The 18,038-nt window shown below is 53.0% G+C and overlaps 1 protein-coding gene across 6 annotated transcripts in view; it reads right to left on the reverse strand.

Annotated features, from left to right (window-relative positions):
- Window positions 1–18,038, reverse strand: part of myo5aa (myosin VAa) — a 107,412-nt gene that overhangs the window by 31,877 nt on the left and 57,497 nt on the right. For all 6 annotated transcript variants that reach the window (XM_071401068.1, XM_071401073.1, XM_071401071.1 and 3 more), the window contains exons 13-20: window positions 14,342–14,467; window positions 14,001–14,084; window positions 9,017–9,172; window positions 7,656–7,753; window positions 6,932–7,127; window positions 6,368–6,579; window positions 5,730–5,886; window positions 105–344 (exon numbers count right to left, since the gene is read on the reverse strand). In XM_071401068.1, coding sequence (XP_071257169.1) covers window positions 105–344; window positions 5,730–5,886; window positions 6,368–6,579; window positions 6,932–7,127; window positions 7,656–7,753; window positions 9,017–9,172; window positions 14,001–14,084; window positions 14,342–14,467 — 1,269 coding nt within the window. The remainder of the gene's footprint in view (window positions 1–104; window positions 345–5,729; window positions 5,887–6,367; window positions 6,580–6,931; window positions 7,128–7,655; window positions 7,754–9,016; window positions 9,173–14,000; window positions 14,085–14,341; window positions 14,468–18,038) is intronic.

Raw genomic sequence — 18,038 nt, forward strand, 5'->3', positions numbered from 1 at the left:
GTGAAGATGCATATTCTATTCGAGCAGTCACTCTTGGAGGAGAGAGTTTGTTATCCAGCAGCACAAAGATCCAAAATGTCCACCTGGTTTCTACAGAGCCCCACCTGTTCATCTAACTTCCTCTGCAGCTGCATGATCTTATTCTCCATGCCAACGTTAAGCTTCTTGAAATGTTCAACGGAGCGGGCCTCGATTTTCAGCTTCTTCAGCTCTTTCTTGGCCTTCATCCTCCTGATGCAGCACTGCAGATAGACGATGGCTCGCAGGGATCGCTTGTACCGCTGTCTGGCCAGCCAGCCACGCACGTGTTTCTGGATGAACACAGCTTTGTGGTTACGCAGCAACTGTGGAGAGAGAGGGAGAAAGAGAGAGTTAGTTCCTGTGAATGTAATGTGAGAATTCTGGTGTTCCTGAGCTCTTATTGGTCTCCTGGGCTTCATCTTGCTGTTAATCCACAACAACAAGAGATCTATCTAGTGTCTACTCTTCTACCTAATATAACAGACGAGTGATGTCAGAGACACAGAGAGAGAGAGACAAACAGATGCACAGACAAACAGATATCCTGGCAGGGTTATGTTAAAGAGGTCAGCTGTGTGTGTCAGTCAGTGGGACAGTCCCTAACTACTGCCATGTCACCTGACCCTAACATGGCCCCAGTGACCAAAGAGACATCAGCCTAGTTCTCTCCCTAACTCCCAGTAACCAGAGACACCAGCCTAGTTCTCTCCCTAACTCCCAGTAACCAGAGACACCAGCCTAGTTCTCTCCCTAACTCCCAGTAACCAGAGACACCAGCCTAGTTCTCTCACTAACTCCCAGTAACCAGAGACACCAGTCTAGTTCTCTCCCTAACTCCCAGTAACCAGAGACACCAGCCTAGTTCTCTCCCTAACTCCCAGTAACCAGAGAGACCAGCCTAGTTCTCTCCCTAACTCCCAGTAACCAGAGACACCAGCCTAGTTCTCTCCCTAACTCCCAGTAACCAGAGACACCAGCCTAGTTCTCTACCTAACTCCCAGTAACCAGAGACACCAGCCTAGTTCTCTACCTAACTCCCAGTAACCAGAGACACCAGCCTAGTTCTCTACCTAACTCCCAGTAACCAGAGACACCAGCCTAGTTCTCTCCCTAACTCCCAGTAACCAGAGACACCAGTCTAGTTCTCTCCCTAACGCCCAGTAACCAGAGATACCAGCCTAGTTCTCTCCCTAACTCCCAGTAACCAGAGAGACACCAGCCTAGTTCTCTCCCTAACTCCCAGTAACCAGAGACACCAGCCTAGTTCTCTCCCTAACTCCCAGTAACCAGAGACACCAGCCTAGTTCTCTCCCTAACTCCCAGTAACCAGAGACACCAGCCTAGTTCTCTCACTAACTCCCAGTAACCAGAGACACCAGTCTAGTTCTCTCCCTAACTCCCAGTAACCAGAGACACCAGCCTAGTTCTCTCCCTAACTCCCAGTAACCAGAGAGACCAGCCTAGTTCTCTCCCTAACTCCCAGTAACCAGAGACACCAGCCTAGTTCTCTCCCTAACTCCCAGTAACCAGAGACACCAGCCTAGTTCTCTACCTAACTCCCAGTAACCAGAGACACCAGCCTAGTTCTCTACCTAACTCCCAGTAACCAGAGACACCAGCCTAGTTCTCTACCTAACTCCCAGTAACCAGAGACACCAGCCTAGTTCTCTCCCTAACTCCCAGTAACCAGAGACACCAGTCTAGTTCTCTCCCTAACGCCCAGTAACCAGAGATACCAGCCTAGTTCTCTCCCTAACTCCCAGTAACCAGAGAGACACCAGCCTAGTTCTCTCCCTAACTCCCAGTAACCAGAGACACCAGCCTAGTTCTCTACCTAACTCCCAGTAACCAGAGACACCAGCCTAGTTCTCTCCCTAACTCCCAGTAACCAGAGAGACACCAGCCTAGTTCTCTCCCTAACTCCCAGTAACCAGAGAGACACCAGCCTAGTTCTCTCCCTAACTCCCAGTAACCAGAGACACCAGTCTAGTTCTCTCCCTAACTCCCAGTAACCAGAGACACCAGCCTAGTTCTCTCCCTAACTCCCAGTAACCAGAGACACCAGCCTAGTTCTCTACCTAACTCCCAGTAACCAGAGACACCAGCCTAGTTCTCTCCCTAACTCCCAGTAACCAGAGAGACACCAGCCTAGTTCTCTCCCTAACTCCCAGTAACCAGAGAGACACCAGCCTAGTTCTCTCCCTAACTCCCAGTAACCAGAGACACCAGCCTAGTTCTCTCACTAACTCCCAGTAACCAGAGACACCAGCCTAGTTCTCTCCCTAACTCCCAGTAACCTGAGACACCAGCCCAGTTCTCTACCTAGCTCCCAGTAACCAGAGACACCAGCCTAGTTCTCTCACTAACTCCCAGTAACCAGAGACACCAGCCTAGTTCTCTCCCTAACTCCCAGTAACCAGAGACACCAGCCTAGTTCTCTCCCTAACTCCCAGTAACCTGAGACACCAGCCCAGTTCTCTCCCTAACTCCCAGTAACCAGAGACACCAGCCTAGTTCTCTCCCTCCCTCCCAGTAACCAGAGACACCAGCCTAGTTCTCTCCCTAACTCCCAGTAACCAGAGAGACACCAGCCCAGTTCTCTACCTAACTCCCAGTAACCTGAGACACCAGCCTAGTTCTCTACCTAACTCCCAGTAACCAGAGAGACACCAGCCTAGTTCTCTCCCTAACTCCCAGTAACCAGAGAGACACCAGCCTAGTTCTCTACCTAACTCCCAGTAACCAGAGACACCAGCCTAGTTCTCTCCCTAACTCCCAGTAACCAGAGAGACACCAGCCTAGTTCTCTACCTAACTCCCAGTAACCAGAGACACCAGCCTAGTTCTCTCCCTAACTCCCAGTAACCAGAGAGACACCAGCCTAGTTCTCTCCCTAACTCCCAGTAACCAGAGACACCAGCCTAGTTCTCTCCCTAACTCCCAGTAACCAGAGAGACACCAGCCTAGTTCTCTCCCTAACTCCCAGTAACCAGAGATACCAGCCTAGTTCTCTCACTAACTCACAGTAACCAGAGACACCAGCCTAGTTCTCTACCTAACTCCCAGTAACCAGAGATACCAGCCTAGTTCTCTCACTAATCCCAGTAACCAGAGAGACACCAGCCTAGTTCTCTCCCTAACTCCCAGTAACCAGAGACACCAGCCTAGTTCTCTCCCTAACTCCCAGTAACCAGAGAGACACCAGCCTAGTTCTCTCCCTAACTCCCAGTAACCAGAGACACCAGTCTAGTTCTCTCCCTAACTCCCAGTAACCAGAGACACCAGCCTAGTTCTCTCCCTAACTCCCAGTAACCAGAGAGACACCAGCCTAGTTCTCTACCTAACTCCCAGTAACCAGAGAGACACCAGCCTAGTTCTCTCTCTAACTCCCAGTAACCAGAGACACCAGCCTAGTTCTCTACCTAACTCCCAGTAACCAGAGAGACACCAGCCTAGTTCTCTCTCTAACTCCCAGTAACCAGAGAGACACCAGCCTAGTTCTCTCCCTAACTCCCAGTAACCAGAGACACCAGCCTAGTTCTCTCCCTAACTCCCAGTAACCAGAGACACCAGCGTAGTTCTCTACCTAACTCCCAGTAACCAGAGAGACACCAGCCTAGTTCTCTCTCTAACTCCCAGTAACCAGAGAGACACCAGCCTAGTTCTCTCTCTAACTCCCAGTAACCAGAGACACCAGCCTAGTTCTCTACCTAACTCCCAGTAACCAGAGAGACACCAGCCTAGTTCTCTCTCTAACTCCCAGTAACCAGAGAGACACCAGCCTAGTTCTCTACCTAACTCCCAGTAACCAGAGAGACACCAGCCTAGTTCTCTCTCTAACTCCCAGTAACCAGAGAGACACCAGCCTAGTTCTCTCCCTAACTCCCAGTAACCAGAGACACCAGCCTAGTTCTCTCCCTAACTCCCAGTAACCAGAGACACCAGCGTAGTTCTCTACCTAACTCCCAGTAACCAGAGAGACACCAGCCTAGTTCTCTCTCTAACTCCCAGTAACCAGAGAGACACCAGCCTAGTTCTCTCTCTAACTCCCAGTAACCAGAGACACCAGCCTAGTTCTCTACCTAACTCCCAGTAACCAGAGAGACACCAGCCTAGTTCTCTCTCTAACTCCCAGTAACCAGAGAGACACCAGCCTAGTTCTCTCCCTAACTCCCAGTAACCAGAGACACCAGCCTAGTTCTCTCCCTAACTCCCAGTAACCAGAGAGACACCAGCCTAGTTCTCTCCCTAACTCCCAGTAACCAGAGACACCAGCCTAGTTCTCTACCTAACTCCCAGTAACCAGAGACACCAGCCTAGTTCTCTACCTAACTCCCAGTAACCAGAGACACCAGCCTAGTTCTCTCCCTAACTCCCAGTAACCAGAGACACCAGCCTAGTTCTCTCCCTAACTCCCAGTAACCAGAGACACCAGCCTAGTTCTCTACCTAACTCCCAGTAACCAGAGACACCAGCCTAGTTCTCTCCCTAACTCCCAGTAACCAGAGACACCAGCCTAGTTCTCTCTCTAACTCCCAGTAACCAGAGACACCAGCCTAGTTCTCTCTCTAACTCCCAGTAACCAGAGAGACACCAGCCTAGTTCTCTCCCTAACTCCCAGTAACCAGAGAGACACCAGCCTAGTTCTCTCGCTAACTCCCAGTAACCAGAGAGACACCAGCCTAGTTCTCTCCCTAACTCCCAGTAACCAGAGAGACACCAGCTTAGTTCTCTACCTAACTCCCAGTAACCAGAGACACCAGCCTAGTTCTCTCCCTAACTCCCAGTAACCAGAGACACCAGCCTAGTTCTCTCCCTAACTCCCAGTAACCAGAGACACCAGCCTAGTTCTCTACCTAACTCCCAGTAACCAGAGACACCAGCCTAGTTCTCTCACTAACTCCCAGTAACCAGAGACACCAGCCTAGTTCTCTCACTAACTCCCAGTAACCAGAGAGACACCAGCCTAGTTCTCTCCCTAACTCCCAGTAACCAGAGAGACACCAGCCTAGTTCTCTCCCTAACTCCCAGTAACCAGAGAGACACCAGCTTAGTTCTCTACCTAACTCCCAGTAACCAGAGACACCAGCCTAGTTCTCTCCCTAACTCCCAGTAACCAGAGACACCAGCCTAGTTCTCTCCCTAACTCCCAGTAACCAGAGACACCAGCCTAGTTCTCTACCTAACTCCCAGTAACCAGAGACACCAGCCTAGTTCTCTCCCTAACTCCCAGTAACCAGAGACACCAGCCTAGTTCTCTCCCTAACTCCCAGTAACCAGAGAGACACCAGCCTAGTTCTCTCCCTAACTCCCAGTAACCAGAGACACCAGCCTAGTTCTCTCACTAACTCCCAGTAACCAGAGACACCAGCCTAGTTCTCTCCCTAACTCCCAGTAACTCTGGTTGGCAAGAGACACCAGCCTAGTTCTCTCCCTAACTCCCAGTAACCAGAGAGACACCAGCCTAGTTCTCTCCCTAATTCCCTGGCAGTGGTCCAGGTATGAGGGTGACCCAAGTCCATCCAACGTTGAACTGGAGTTATTTATAAACCACACTGCTGACAGACATGCAGGACAGCTGTGCTATTAGCTGGCAGTGCTAGGTGTGTGTGTGTGTTGATTCTTCTATCCAAATCTCCACAAATGTCCCTCCACAAAGAGAGTAAAAGAAGAAACATGTAGTGTGTGTATACTGTATGCGTCTCTCACCCCTTGGTATTTCTGTCGGGCCATGTATGCTCTGAGGATAGTCTGCATGACCAGGGCAGCAGCCTGCTTCTGTAGATACAGTTTCCTCTGAACACACATCCTCTGGAACTTCTGGATAGTGATGGCTGCCAGGGTCTGACGCATGTACTTAACCAGACTGGGGCAGGGAGAGAGTGAGAGAGGGGGACAGAGGAGGCAGGAGAGAGATAGAGGGGGGAGGGAGAGAGGCAGGGGAGAGAGAGAGGGGAGGCAGGAGAGAGACGTGGGACAGAGGGGGACAGAGGAGGCAGGAGAGAGATAGAGGGGGGAGGGAGAGAGGCAGGGGAGAGAGAGAGGGGAGGCAGGAAAGAGACGTGGGACAGAGGAGACAGAGGAGGTAGGGGAGAAAGAGTGTATTCAGGGTAATTGGTGAAAAATTTTGTTGAATTACCATAATTTACCCACCAATAACCTCCAACTGATCCGATTAACAAATCAATCAAATCACAAATAGATATTTATAAAAATGTTCCCACTTCCTACAATACATCAGACAATTCTGATTTGCTCCTTTTCAGGAAGTCATACAGTCTAAACTACTTTTATCTGCATCGTGATTGTCCAGAGGGTGCTGAGTGACAGGTGTGTGCTCCACTGACCAGCGGGCCTGGTGTCCGCGGGTGTATCTCTGGATGGTGATGGCAGCATGCTTCTTGCGGAGGTACTTCTTGCGTACCAGCCAGCAGCGGATGGTCTTCTGGATGCGGACGCACGCCTTCCTCAGCTTATCAGCCCTCAGCTTCTCCAGGTAGGCAACCTGACCAGCCCTGAAGAAGATCTTAGTCTTACCAAACTGGTACTTGTCCTGGTCCTGGAGAGAGACAGAGAGAAACATCCTGTTTTAGGGGATCAGTTTGAGCAAGGTGAGGTCCAGAATTGCTCATAAATCAGGGATGGGCAACTCCAGTCGTGGTCCTGATTGGTGTCACACTTTTGCCCCAGCTAACAGACCTGACTCATCATGCAGTTAGTTTAATCAGCTGGGTTTGCTAGGGATGGGGAGAATGTGTCTCACCCCTCCGGCCCCCGAGAACTGGAGTTGACCATCTCTGACATAAATAATTGGGACGGAAGATGATTTGTAGATCTTTGATTCTGCGCAGTCTGATTGCAATGTAGTTGATCTCAAACAGGCCTGACCTCTAACCCCTGACCCCTCATACCTGCACCAGTTTCTCCAGGACGTTCCTACAGGTCAGCCTCCTGTCCGACAGGACGTCCTTCTGCTTCATCAGAACCCGGTAACGACTGAAGAACTCCTGGTAGGTCCACCTGGATGGGAAGCCTGCGGCTGAGATGCGGATGGTTTCCAGAACACCACAGGCTCTGAGCTGCTGCACCGCTCGCTTAGGGTCAAACCTAAAGACAACATTCACCTAACGTTAGGGTCAGACCCACACACAACATTCAGCTCAACCTAAAGACAACGTACACCTAACATTAGGGTCAAACCTAAAGACAACATTCACCTAACGTTAGGGTCAGACCCACACACAACATTCAGCTCAACCTAAAGACAACATTCACCTAACGTTAGGGTCAGACCCACACACAACATTCAGCTCAACCTAAAGACAACGTACACCTAACATTAGGGTCAAACCTAAAGACAAAATTCACCTAACGTTAGGGTCAGACCCACACACAACATTCAGCTCAACCTAAAGACAACGTACACCTAACATTAGGGTCAAACTTAAAGACAATATTCCACTAATGTTAGGGTCAAACCCAAAGACAACATTCACATAGTTAATCCAACCATACCAGCCAGACCTGGAGAGAACCATTCAGCCTCATGACATCACAATTCCATTCACCTAACATCATCTTGCCAAGTCAGATGGTACTATGGCAACTTAACCAGAGTAGCATGCAGATACTCACGTGAAGGGGAACTTGAGGTCGTTGGGCTTGATGCAGCGAACATAGTGAGGAGTGGTCGCATTTAGAGTTTCCATCAACATAGCCAGAGAGTTCCGGAACTACAGGAGGAGAGAGGGAGAAGAGAGGACAGAGGAGAGAGGGAGAAGAGAGGACAGAGACAGAGGACAGAGGAGAGAGAGAGAAGAGAGGACAGAGACAGAGGAGAGAGGGAGAGGAGAGAGGGAGAAGAGAGGACAGAGGAGAGAGGGAGAAGAGAGGACAGAAACAGAGGACAGAGGAGAGAGAGAGAAGAGAGGACAGGAGACAGAGGAGAGAGGGAGAAGAGAGGACAGAGACAGAGGAGAGAGGGAGAAGAGAGGACAGAGACAGAGGAGAGAGGAGAGAGGGAGAAGAGAGGACAGAGGAGAGAGGGAGAAGAGAGGACAGAGGAGAGAGGGAGAAGAGAGGACAGAAGAGAAAGGGAGAAGAGAGGACAGAGGAGAGAGGGAGAAGAAAGGACAGAGGAGAGAGGGAGAAGAGAGGACAGAGGAGAGAGGGAGAAGAGAGGACAGAGGAGAGAGGGAGAAGAGAGGACAGAGACAGAGGAGAGGGAGAGAAGAGAGGACAGAGACAGAGGAGAGGGAGAGAAGAGAGGACAGAGGAGAGAGGGAGAAGAGAGGACAGAGACAGAGGAGAGGGAGAGAAGAGAGGACAGAGGAGAGAGGGAGAAGAGAGGACAGAGACATAGGAGATAGGGAGAAGAGGGGACAGAGACAGAGGAGAGAGGGAGAATAGAGGACAGAGGCAGAGGAGAGAGGGAGAAGAGAGGACAGAGGAGAGAGAGAGAAGAGAGGACAGAGGAGAGAGAGAGAAGAGAGGACAGAGGCAGAGGAGAGAGGGAGAAGAGAGGACAGAGGAGAGAGAGAGAAGAGAGGACAGAGACAGAGGAGAGGGAGAGAAGAGAGGACAGAGGAGAGAGGGAGAAGAGAGGACAGAGACATAGGAGATAGGGAGAAGAGAGGACAGAGACGAGAGGGAGAATAGAGGACAGAGGCAGAGGAGAGAGGGAGAAGAGAGGACAGAGGAGAGAGAGAGAAGAGAGGACAGAGGCAGAGGAGAGAGGGAGAAGAGAGGACAGAGGAGAGAGAGAGAAGAGAGGACAGAGACAGAGGAGAGGGAGAGAAGAGAGGACAGAGGAGAGAGGGAGAAGAGAGGACAGAGACATAGGAGATAGGGAGAAGAGAGGACAGAGACAGAGGAGATAGGGAGAAGAGAGGACAGAGACAGAGGAGAAAAACATTTCAGCTATTCTGACTCTGGTTGGCAAGTCCCAACCCTGGTCTGAGTGTCCGTAGGTGTGTGTGTGTCTATGATCAGTCTACCTGGCAGCCAACAGTCTTCTTGTGCTCCTTGCTGCTTGCTCCAGCAGATCTGATCTGTTTTGGTTTGACACTGAGTCGTGTTCGACCTCCTGGAGCGGTCCCTGTCGGACTGGTCACTTTCTCCTCATCCTGAAACAGCTCCACTAGCAGGTCCAACTACACACACACACACAAACAAACATTACTGCAAATAAGACACTGTTCTTAATTGACTTATATATATGACTTGTATAAATAAAAAGGTAGCAGCATCCAACAGACAGTTACGTCACAAACTTGCTCAGCTAATAGTTTGCATTGTTAGCCATAGGTATCTGTGGGAGGCTTATTCATACCATCCTTTCTGTCTAACAATCTAAAATGACAACAAAGAACATTGTACATGTTATGGTTCAAGGAGAAAGCGATTGGTTATTCTGTTCTCTGTATTGTGGTTGGTTAAGATGGGGAGAGGGCCACAGCGCAGCCCCCCCCCCCCCGGGTAGTCTCCAGTGCTGCAGCGTCTGTTCAGCCCCCCCCGGGTAGTCTCCAGTGCTGCAGCGTCCGTTCAGCCCCCCCCCTGGGGTAGTCTCCAGTGCTGCAGCGTCCGTTCAGCCCCCCCCTGGGGTAGTCTCCAGTGCTGCAGCGTCCGTTCAGCCCCCCCCCCCCCCCTGGGGTAGTCTCCAGTGCTGCAGCGTCCGTTCAGCCCCCCCCCCCCCCCGGGTAGTCTCCAGTGCTGCAGCGTCCGTTCAGCCCCCCCCCGGGTAGTCTCCAGTGTTGCTGCGTCCGTTCAGCCCCCCCCCCCCCCCCGGGGTAGTCTCCAGTGCTGCAGCGTCCGTTCACCCCCCCCCCCCCCGGGTAGTCTCCAGTGCCGCTGCGTCCGTTCAGCCCCCCCCCCCCCCCCCCGGGGTAGTCTCCAGTGCTGCAGCGTCCGTTCAGCCCCCCCCCCCCCCCCGGGGTAGTCTCCAGTGCTGCAGCGTCCGTTCAGCCCCCCCCCCCCCTGGGGTAGTCTCCAGTGCTGCAGCGTCCGTTCAGCCCCCCCCCCCCCCGGGGTAGTCTCCAGTGCTGCAGCGTCCGTTCAGCCCCCCCCCCCCCCCCCGGGTAGTCTCCAGTGCCGCTGCGTCCGTTCAGCCCCCCCCCCCCCCCCTGGGGTAGTCTCCAGTGCTGCAGCGTCCGTTCAGCCCCCCCCCCCCCCGGGGTAGTCTCCAGTGCTGCAGCGTCCGTTCAGCCCCCCCCCCGGGGTAGTCTCCAGTGCTGCAGCGTCCGTTCAGCCCCCCCCCCCCCCGGGGTAGTCTCCAGTGCTGCAGCGTCCGTTCAGCCCCCCCCCCCCCCCCCGGGTAGTCTCCAGTGCCGCTGCGTCCGTTCAGCCCCCCCCCCCCCGGGGTAGTCTCCAGTGCCGCTGCGTCCGTTCAGCCTCAGCCCCCCCCCGGGGTAGTCTCCAGTGCTGCAGCGTCCGTTCAGCCCCCCCCCCCCCCCCGGGTAGTCTCCAGTGCCGCTGCGTCCGTTCAGCCCCCCCCCCCCCCCGGGGTAGTCTCCAGTGCTGCAGCGTCCGTTCAGCCCCCCCCCCCGGGGTAGTCTCCAGTGCCGCTGCGTCCGTTCAACCCCCCCCCCCCCCCCCCGGGTAGTCTCCAGTGCTGCAGCGTCCGTTCAACCCCCCCCCCCCCCCCGGGTAGTCTCCAGTGCCGCTGCGTCCGTTCAGCCCCCCCCCCCCCCCCGGGGTAGTCTCCAGTGCTGCAGCGTCCGTTCAGCCCCCCCCCCCCGGGTAGTCTCCAGTGCTGCAGCGTCCGTTCAGCCCCCCCCCCCCCGGGGTAGTCTCCAGTGCTGCTGCGTCCGTTCAGCCCCCCCCCCCCCCCCGGGGTAGTCTCCAGTGCCGCTGCGTCCGTTCAGCCCCCCCCCCCCCCGGGTAGTCTCCAGTGCTGCAGCGTCCGTTCAGCCCCCCCCCCCCCCCGGGGTAGTCTCCAGTGCCGCTGCGTCCGTTCAGCCCCCCCCCCCCCCCGGGGTAGTCTCCAGTGCCGCTGCGTCCGTTCAGCCCCCCCCCCCCCCCCCCCGGGTAGTCTCCAGTGCTGCTGCGTCCGTTCAGCCCCCCCCCCCCCGGGTAGTCTCCAGTGCTGCAGCGTCCGTTCAGCCCCCCCCCCCCCCGGGTAGTCTCCAGTGCTGCTGCGTCCGTTCAGCCCCCCCCCCCGGGGTAGTCTCCAGTGCTGCTGCGTCCGTTCAGCCCCCCCCCCCCCCCCCGGGTAGTCTCCAGTGCTGCAGCGTCCGTTCAGCCCCCCCCCCCCCCCCCCGGGTAGTCTCCAGTGCCGCTGCGTCCGTTCAGCCCCCCCCCCCCCCGGGGTAGTCTCCAGTGCTGCTGCGTCCGTTCAGCCCCCCCCCCCGGGTAGGCTCTAGTGCTGCAGCGTCCGTTCAGCCCCCCCCCCCGGGTAGGCTCCAGTGCTGCTGCGTCCGTTCAGCCCCCCCCCCCCCGGGTAGGCTCTAGTGCTGCAGCGTCCGTTCAGCCGCCCCCCCCCCCCCCCCGGGGTAGTCTCCAGTGCCGCTGCGTCCGTTCAGCCGCCCCCCCCCCCCCCGGGGTAGTCTCCAGTGCTGCAGCGTCCGTTCAGCCCCCCCCCCCCCCCCCGGGGTAGTCTCCAGTGCCGCTGCGTCCGTTCAGCCGCCCCCCCCCCCCCCGGGTAGTCTCCAGTGCTGCAGCGTCCGTTCAGCCCCCCCCCCCCCCGGGTAGTCTCCAGTGCCGCTGCGTCCGTTCAGCCCCCCCCCCCCCGGGGTAGTCTCCAGTGCTGCTGCGTCCGTTCAGCCCCCCCCCCCTGGGGTAGTCTCCAGTGCTGCTGCGTCCGTTCAGCCCCCCCCCCCCCCCCGGGGTAGTCTCCAGTGCTGCTGCGTCCGTTCAGCCCCCCCCCCCCCCGGGGTAGTCTCCAGTGCTGCTGCGTCCGTTCAGCCCCCCCCCCCCCCCCCGGGGTAGTCTCCAGTGCCGCTGCGTCCGTTCAGCCGCCCCCCCCCGGGGTAGTCTCCAGTGCTGCTGCGTCCGTTCAGCCGCCCCCCCCCCCCGGGGTAGTCTCCAGTGCCGCTGCGTCCGTTCAGCCGCCCCCCCCCCCGGGGTAGTCTCCAGTGCCGCTGCGTCCGTTCAGCCGCCCCCCCCCGGGGTAGTCTCCAGTGCCGCTGCGTCCGTTCACCCCCCCCCCCGGGGTAGTCTCCAGTGCCGCTGCGTCCGTTCAGCCCCCCCCCCCCCCCCGGGGTAGTCTCCAGTGCCGCTGCGTCCGTTCAGCCCCCCCCCCCCCCCGGGGTAGTCTCCAGTGCTGCTGCGTCCGTTCAGCCCCCCCCCCCCCCCGGGTAGTCTCCAGTGCTGCAGCGTCCGTTCAGCCCCCCCCCCCCCCCGGGGTAGTCTCCAGTGCCGCTGCGTCCGTTCAGCCCCCCCCCCCCCCCGGGTAGTCTCCAGTGCCGCTGCGTCCGTTCAGCCCCCCCCCCCCCCCCCGGGGTAGTCTCCAGTGCTGCTGCGTCCGTTCAGCCCCCCCCCCCCCCGGGGTAGTCTCCAGTGCTGCTGCGTCCGTTCAGCCCCCCCCCCCCCCCGGGGTAGTCTCCAGTGCTGCTGCGTCCGTTCAGCCCCCCCCCCCCCCCCGGGGTAGTCTCCAGTGCCGCTGCGTCCGTTCAGCCCCCCCCCCCCCCCGGGGTAGTCTCCAGTGCTGCTGCGTCCGTTCAGCCGCCCCCCCCCCCGGGGTAGTCTCCAGTGCCGCTGCGTCCGTTCCGCCGCCCCCCCCCCCCGAGGTAGTCTCCAGTGCTGCTGCGTCCGTTCAGCCCCCCCCCCCCGGGGTAGTCTCCAGTGCTGCAGCGTCCGTTCAGCCGCCCCCCCCCCTCCCGCCACATACTTAAGTGCCATCTGAGCTGATGTGAGACCACGGTGAGGAAGAATGAATGGTGTGGGTTAGTAAGATAGAAAGAACTAAGGAAGGTTGAGACAGAAAGAGGGTAAATGAGGAGGGCAGCATGTCTACCTTTAGCTGTTGAACGGTTGTTGTCATGACGGGACAGACACATGGACAACAGATGTAAAACAAACAACACAACGACAAAATAAAGATTAACCAAAAATGAAAGAAACCTAGGAATTCAAAATAATTTCAGTACACACATCTAAAACATATTCAAAGTATAATTGATATAAAAGTAGAAATCCAAATCAAAGGGCCATCAGAACAGGCAGGGTAGGTGTCATGGTGTCTGCTGACCAAGGCTGTTTGTAATGATAACACGGCATCAGACCATAGACGTGGCACAATGTCTGACGGCTCAGACAGCAGAACACATGACTGAGCCGTCTCTTCGCTGATGGTAGGCACAGAAGGAATGTGTGTTTATTGTCGACACAAACACACACAGAACCATGAGGATGGGTTGAAATGCTACATTTCTATAGCTTCATTCTCATTAAAGAGTCATTATCACTTCTACACCATTACTGGTTAGTCAAGCTGGTTTCCATGGCAACACACACACGTACACACACATACACGCACACAGTATTGCCATGGATGATTGTTCCAGTGTAGTTAACCCTGTGTGTGTTTAAGGTGTTAGGGGTTAAAGGAGTGTTTTAACCCTTACCCCTCTCTGCTGCTGCTGGCCTCTACAACAGAACAACGGGCAGAGTGAGTCTTTATACACATACACACACACACACTGCAAGGCCTATTTGGTGGACAGAAAATGTCTCCAACTGTGTGCACATCATCATTACACCACATGGACAGCAGAGGGTGCTGTTTCTCCTGACCTTCACTGGGTTCCCTGTCGGAGGTCATTCAGTGAGACAACACAGACTGTCAAACATACGCACTAATGAGAAAGTCATCAAATGTGTGTGTGTTACCTGTTGAATGTGCGGTGTGTGTGTGTGTTACCCATTGAACGTGCAGTGTGTGTGTGTGTTACCCATTGAACGTGCAGTGTGTGTGTGTGTGTGTGTGTGTGTGTGTGTGTGTGTGTGTGTGTGTGTGTGTGTGTGTGTTTGGCAGGGACACACCTTGCTGGCCTTCAGGACATTGATCTGCTCTTCATTCACTGTGTCCTTGTTCTTCTCCAGAAAGCCATCACACTGGTACTGCACCTGGACACAACAGTTAGAAAATAAAGTCATTTTGCTGACACTTTTATCCAAAGTGATTTTCAGAACTGTCAATTTTGACTCAGATTATTGTCAATTTTGACTCAGATTATCAATCAGAACAGCATTCATTTTATTCATAGAGTGAACCCGCTCACTTCCCTCTCTCTGTAACCGGACACTGAGACTAAAACAGAACTCAGCAGTACTGGGTCAGCCAAGACATCAACACTGCACACACAACACAGAGTGATCAGTACCTTGTCAGCGAAGTGCTGTATGATGAAGGCTTTGTTGGACATGCGAGGTTTCTCAAACAGAGAGCAGGTCTTCAGATGGGTGTTATACAGCTTCTGGGCCCACGAGTCATCTGAACCTTTAGGCATCTGGACACACAGAACACTGGTTCACACTAGTTACTCTGGATGTGTGTGTGTCTGTGTTATGGGTGTCTGTGTGCGCCTCTGCATTATGTATGTATGTATGTATGTATGTATGTATGTATGTATGTATGTATGTATGTATGTATGTATGTATGTATGTATGTATGTATGTATGTATGTATGTGTATATGTATGTATGTATGTATGTATGTATGTATGTATGTATGTATGCATGCATGTATGCATGTACAGTGGGGCAAAAAAGTATTTAGTCAGCCACCAATTGTGCAAGTTCTCCCACTTAAAAAGATGAGAGAGGCCTGTAATTTTCATCATAGGTACACTTCAACTATGACAGACAAAATGAGAAAAAGAAATCCAGAAAATCACATTGTAGGATTGTTTATGAATTTATTAGCAAATTATGGTGGAAAATAAGTATTTGGTCAATAACAAAAGTTTATCTCAATACTTTGTTATATACCCTTTGTTGGCAATGACAGAGGTCAAACATTTTCTGTAAGTCTTCACAAGGTTTTCACACACTGTTGCTGGTATTTTGTCCCATTCCTCCATGCAGATCTCCTTTAGAGCAGTGATGTTTTGGGGCTGTTGCTGGGCAACACGGACTTTCAACTCCCTCCAAAGATTTTCTATGGGGTTGAGATCTGGAGACTGGCTAGGCCACTCCAGGACCTTGAAATGCTTCTTACGAAGCCACTCCTTCGTTGCCCGGGCGGTGTGTTTGGGATCATTGTCATGCTGAAAGTCCCAGCCACGTTTCATCTTCAATGCCCTTGCTGATGGAAGGAGGTTTTCACTCAAAATCTCACGATACATGGCCCCATTCATTCTTTCCTTTACACGGATCAGTCGTCCTGGTCCCTTTGCAGAAAAACAGCCCCAAAGCATGATGTTTCCACCCCCATGCTTCACAGTAGGTATGGTGTTCTTTGGATGCAACTCAGCATTCTTTGTCCTCCAAACACGACGAGTTGAGTTTTTACCAAAAAGTTCTATTTTGGTTTCATCTGACCATATGACATTCTCCCAATCTTCTTCTGGATCATCCAAATGCTCTCTAGCAAACTTCAGACGGGCCTGGACATGTACTGGCTTAAGCAGGGGGACACGTCTGGCACTGCAGGATTTGAGTCCCTGGCGGCGTAGTGTGTTACTGATGGTAGGCTTTGTTACTCTGGTCCCAGCTCTCTGCAGGTCATTCACTAGGTCCCCCCGTGTGGTTCTGGGATTTTTGCTCACCGTTCTTGTGATCATTTTGACCCCACGGGGTGAGATCTTGCGTGGCGCCCCAGATCGAGGGAGATTATCAGTAGTCTTGTATGTCTTCCATTTCCTAATAATTGCTCCCACAGTTGATTTCTTCAAACCAAGCTGCTTACCTATTGCAGATTCAGTCTTCCCAGCCTGGTGCAGGTCTACAATTTTGTTTCTGGTGTCCTTTGACAGCTCTTTGGTCTTGGCCATAGTGGAGATTGGAGTGTGACTGTTTGAGGTTGTGGACAGGTGTCTTTTATACTGATAACAAGTTCAAACAGGTGCCATTAATACAGGTAACGAGTGGAGGACAGAGGAGCCTCTCAAAGAAGAAGTTACAGGTCTGTGAGAGCCAGAAATCTTGCTTGTTTGTTTGTAGGTGACCAAATACTTATTTTCCACCATAATTTGCAAATAAATTCATTAAAAATCCTACAATGTGATTTTCTGGATTTCTTTTTCTCATTTTGTCTGTCATAGTTGAAGTGTACCTATGATGAAAATTACAGGCCTCTCTCATCTTTTTAAGTGGGAGAACTTGCACAATTGGTGGCTGACTAAATACTTTTTTGCCCCACTGTATGTATATATCTATTATGTATGTGTGTGTGTATGTGTATGTGTGCCTCTGCATTATGTGTGTGTGTGTGTGTCTGTGTGCGCCTCTGCATTACGTACGTATGTATGTATGTACAGTGGGGAGAACAAGTATTTGATACACTGCCGATTTTGCAGGTTTTCCTACTTACAAAGCATGTAGAGGTCTGTAATTTTTATCACAGGTACACTTCAACTGTGAGAGACGGAATCTAAAACAAAAATCCAGAAAATCACATTGTATGATTTTTAAGTAATTAATTTGCATTTTATTGCATGACATAAGTATTTGATCACCTACCAACCAGTAAGATTTCCGGCTCTCACAGACCTGTTAGTTTTTCTTTAAGACGCCCTCCTGTTCTCCACTCATTACCTGTATTAACTGCACCTGTTTGAACTCGATACCTATATAAAAGACACCTGTCCACACACTCAATCAAACAGACTCCAACCTCTCCACAATGGCCAAGACCAGAGAGCTGTGTAAGGACATCAGGGATAAAATTGTAGACCTGCAAAAGGCTAGGATGGACTACAGGACAATAGGCAAGCAGCTTGGTGAGAAGGCAACAACTGTTGGCGCAATTATTAGAAAATGGAAGAAGTTCAAGATGACGGTCAATCACCCTTGGTCTGGGGCTCCATGCAAGATCTCACCTCGTGGGGCATCAATGATCATGAGGAAGGTGAGGGATCAGCCCAGAACTACACGGCAGGACCTGGTCAATGACCTGAAGAGAGCTGGGACCACAGTCTCAAAGAAAACCATTAGTAACACACTACGCCGTCATGGATTAAAATCCTGCAGCGCACGCAAGGTCCCTCTGCTCAAGCCAGCGCATGTCCAGGACCGTCTGAAGTTTGCCAATGACCATCTGGATGATCCAGAGGAGGAATGGGAGAAGGTCATGTGGTCTGATGAGACAAAAATATAGCTTTTTGGTCTAAACTCCACTCGCCGTGTTTGGAGGAAGAAGAAGGATGAGTACAACCCCAAGAACACCATCTCAACCGTGAAGCATGGAGGTGGAAACATCATTCTTTGGGGATGCTTTTCTGCAAAGGGGACAGGACGACTGCACCGTATTGAGGGGAGGATGGATGGGGCCATTTATCGCGAGATCTTGGCCAACAACCTCCTTCCCTCAGTAAGAGCATTGAAGATGGGTCGTGGCTGGGTCTTCCAGCATGACAACGACCCGAAACACACAGCCAGGGCAACTAAGGAGTGGCTCCGTAAGAAGCATCTCAAGGTCCTGGAGTGGCCTAGCCAGTCTCCAGACCTGAACCCAATATAAAATCTTTGGAGGGAGCTGAAAGTCCGTATTGCCCAGCGACAGCCCCCAAACCTGAAGGATCTGGAGAAGGTCTGTATGGAGGAGTGGGCCAAAATCCCTGCTGCAGTGTGTGCAAACCTGGTCAAGAACTACAGGAAATGTATGATCTCTGTAATTGCAAACAAAGGTTTCTGTACCAAATATTAAGTTCTGCTTTTCTGATGTATCAAATACTTATTTCATGCAATAAAATGCAAATTAATTACTTAAAAATCATACAATGTGATTTTCTGGATATTTGTTTTAGATTCTGTCTCTCACAGTTGAAGTGTACCTATGATAAAAATTACAGACCTCTACATGCTTTGTAAGTAGGAAAACCTGCAAAATCGGCAGTGTATCAAATACTTGTTCTCCCC

This window comes from Salvelinus alpinus, chromosome 5 (genome assembly GCF_045679555.1).
Source record: "Salvelinus alpinus chromosome 5, SLU_Salpinus.1, whole genome shotgun sequence".
In the NCBI taxonomy this organism is placed as follows: domain Eukaryota; kingdom Metazoa; phylum Chordata; class Actinopteri; order Salmoniformes; family Salmonidae; genus Salvelinus; species Salvelinus alpinus.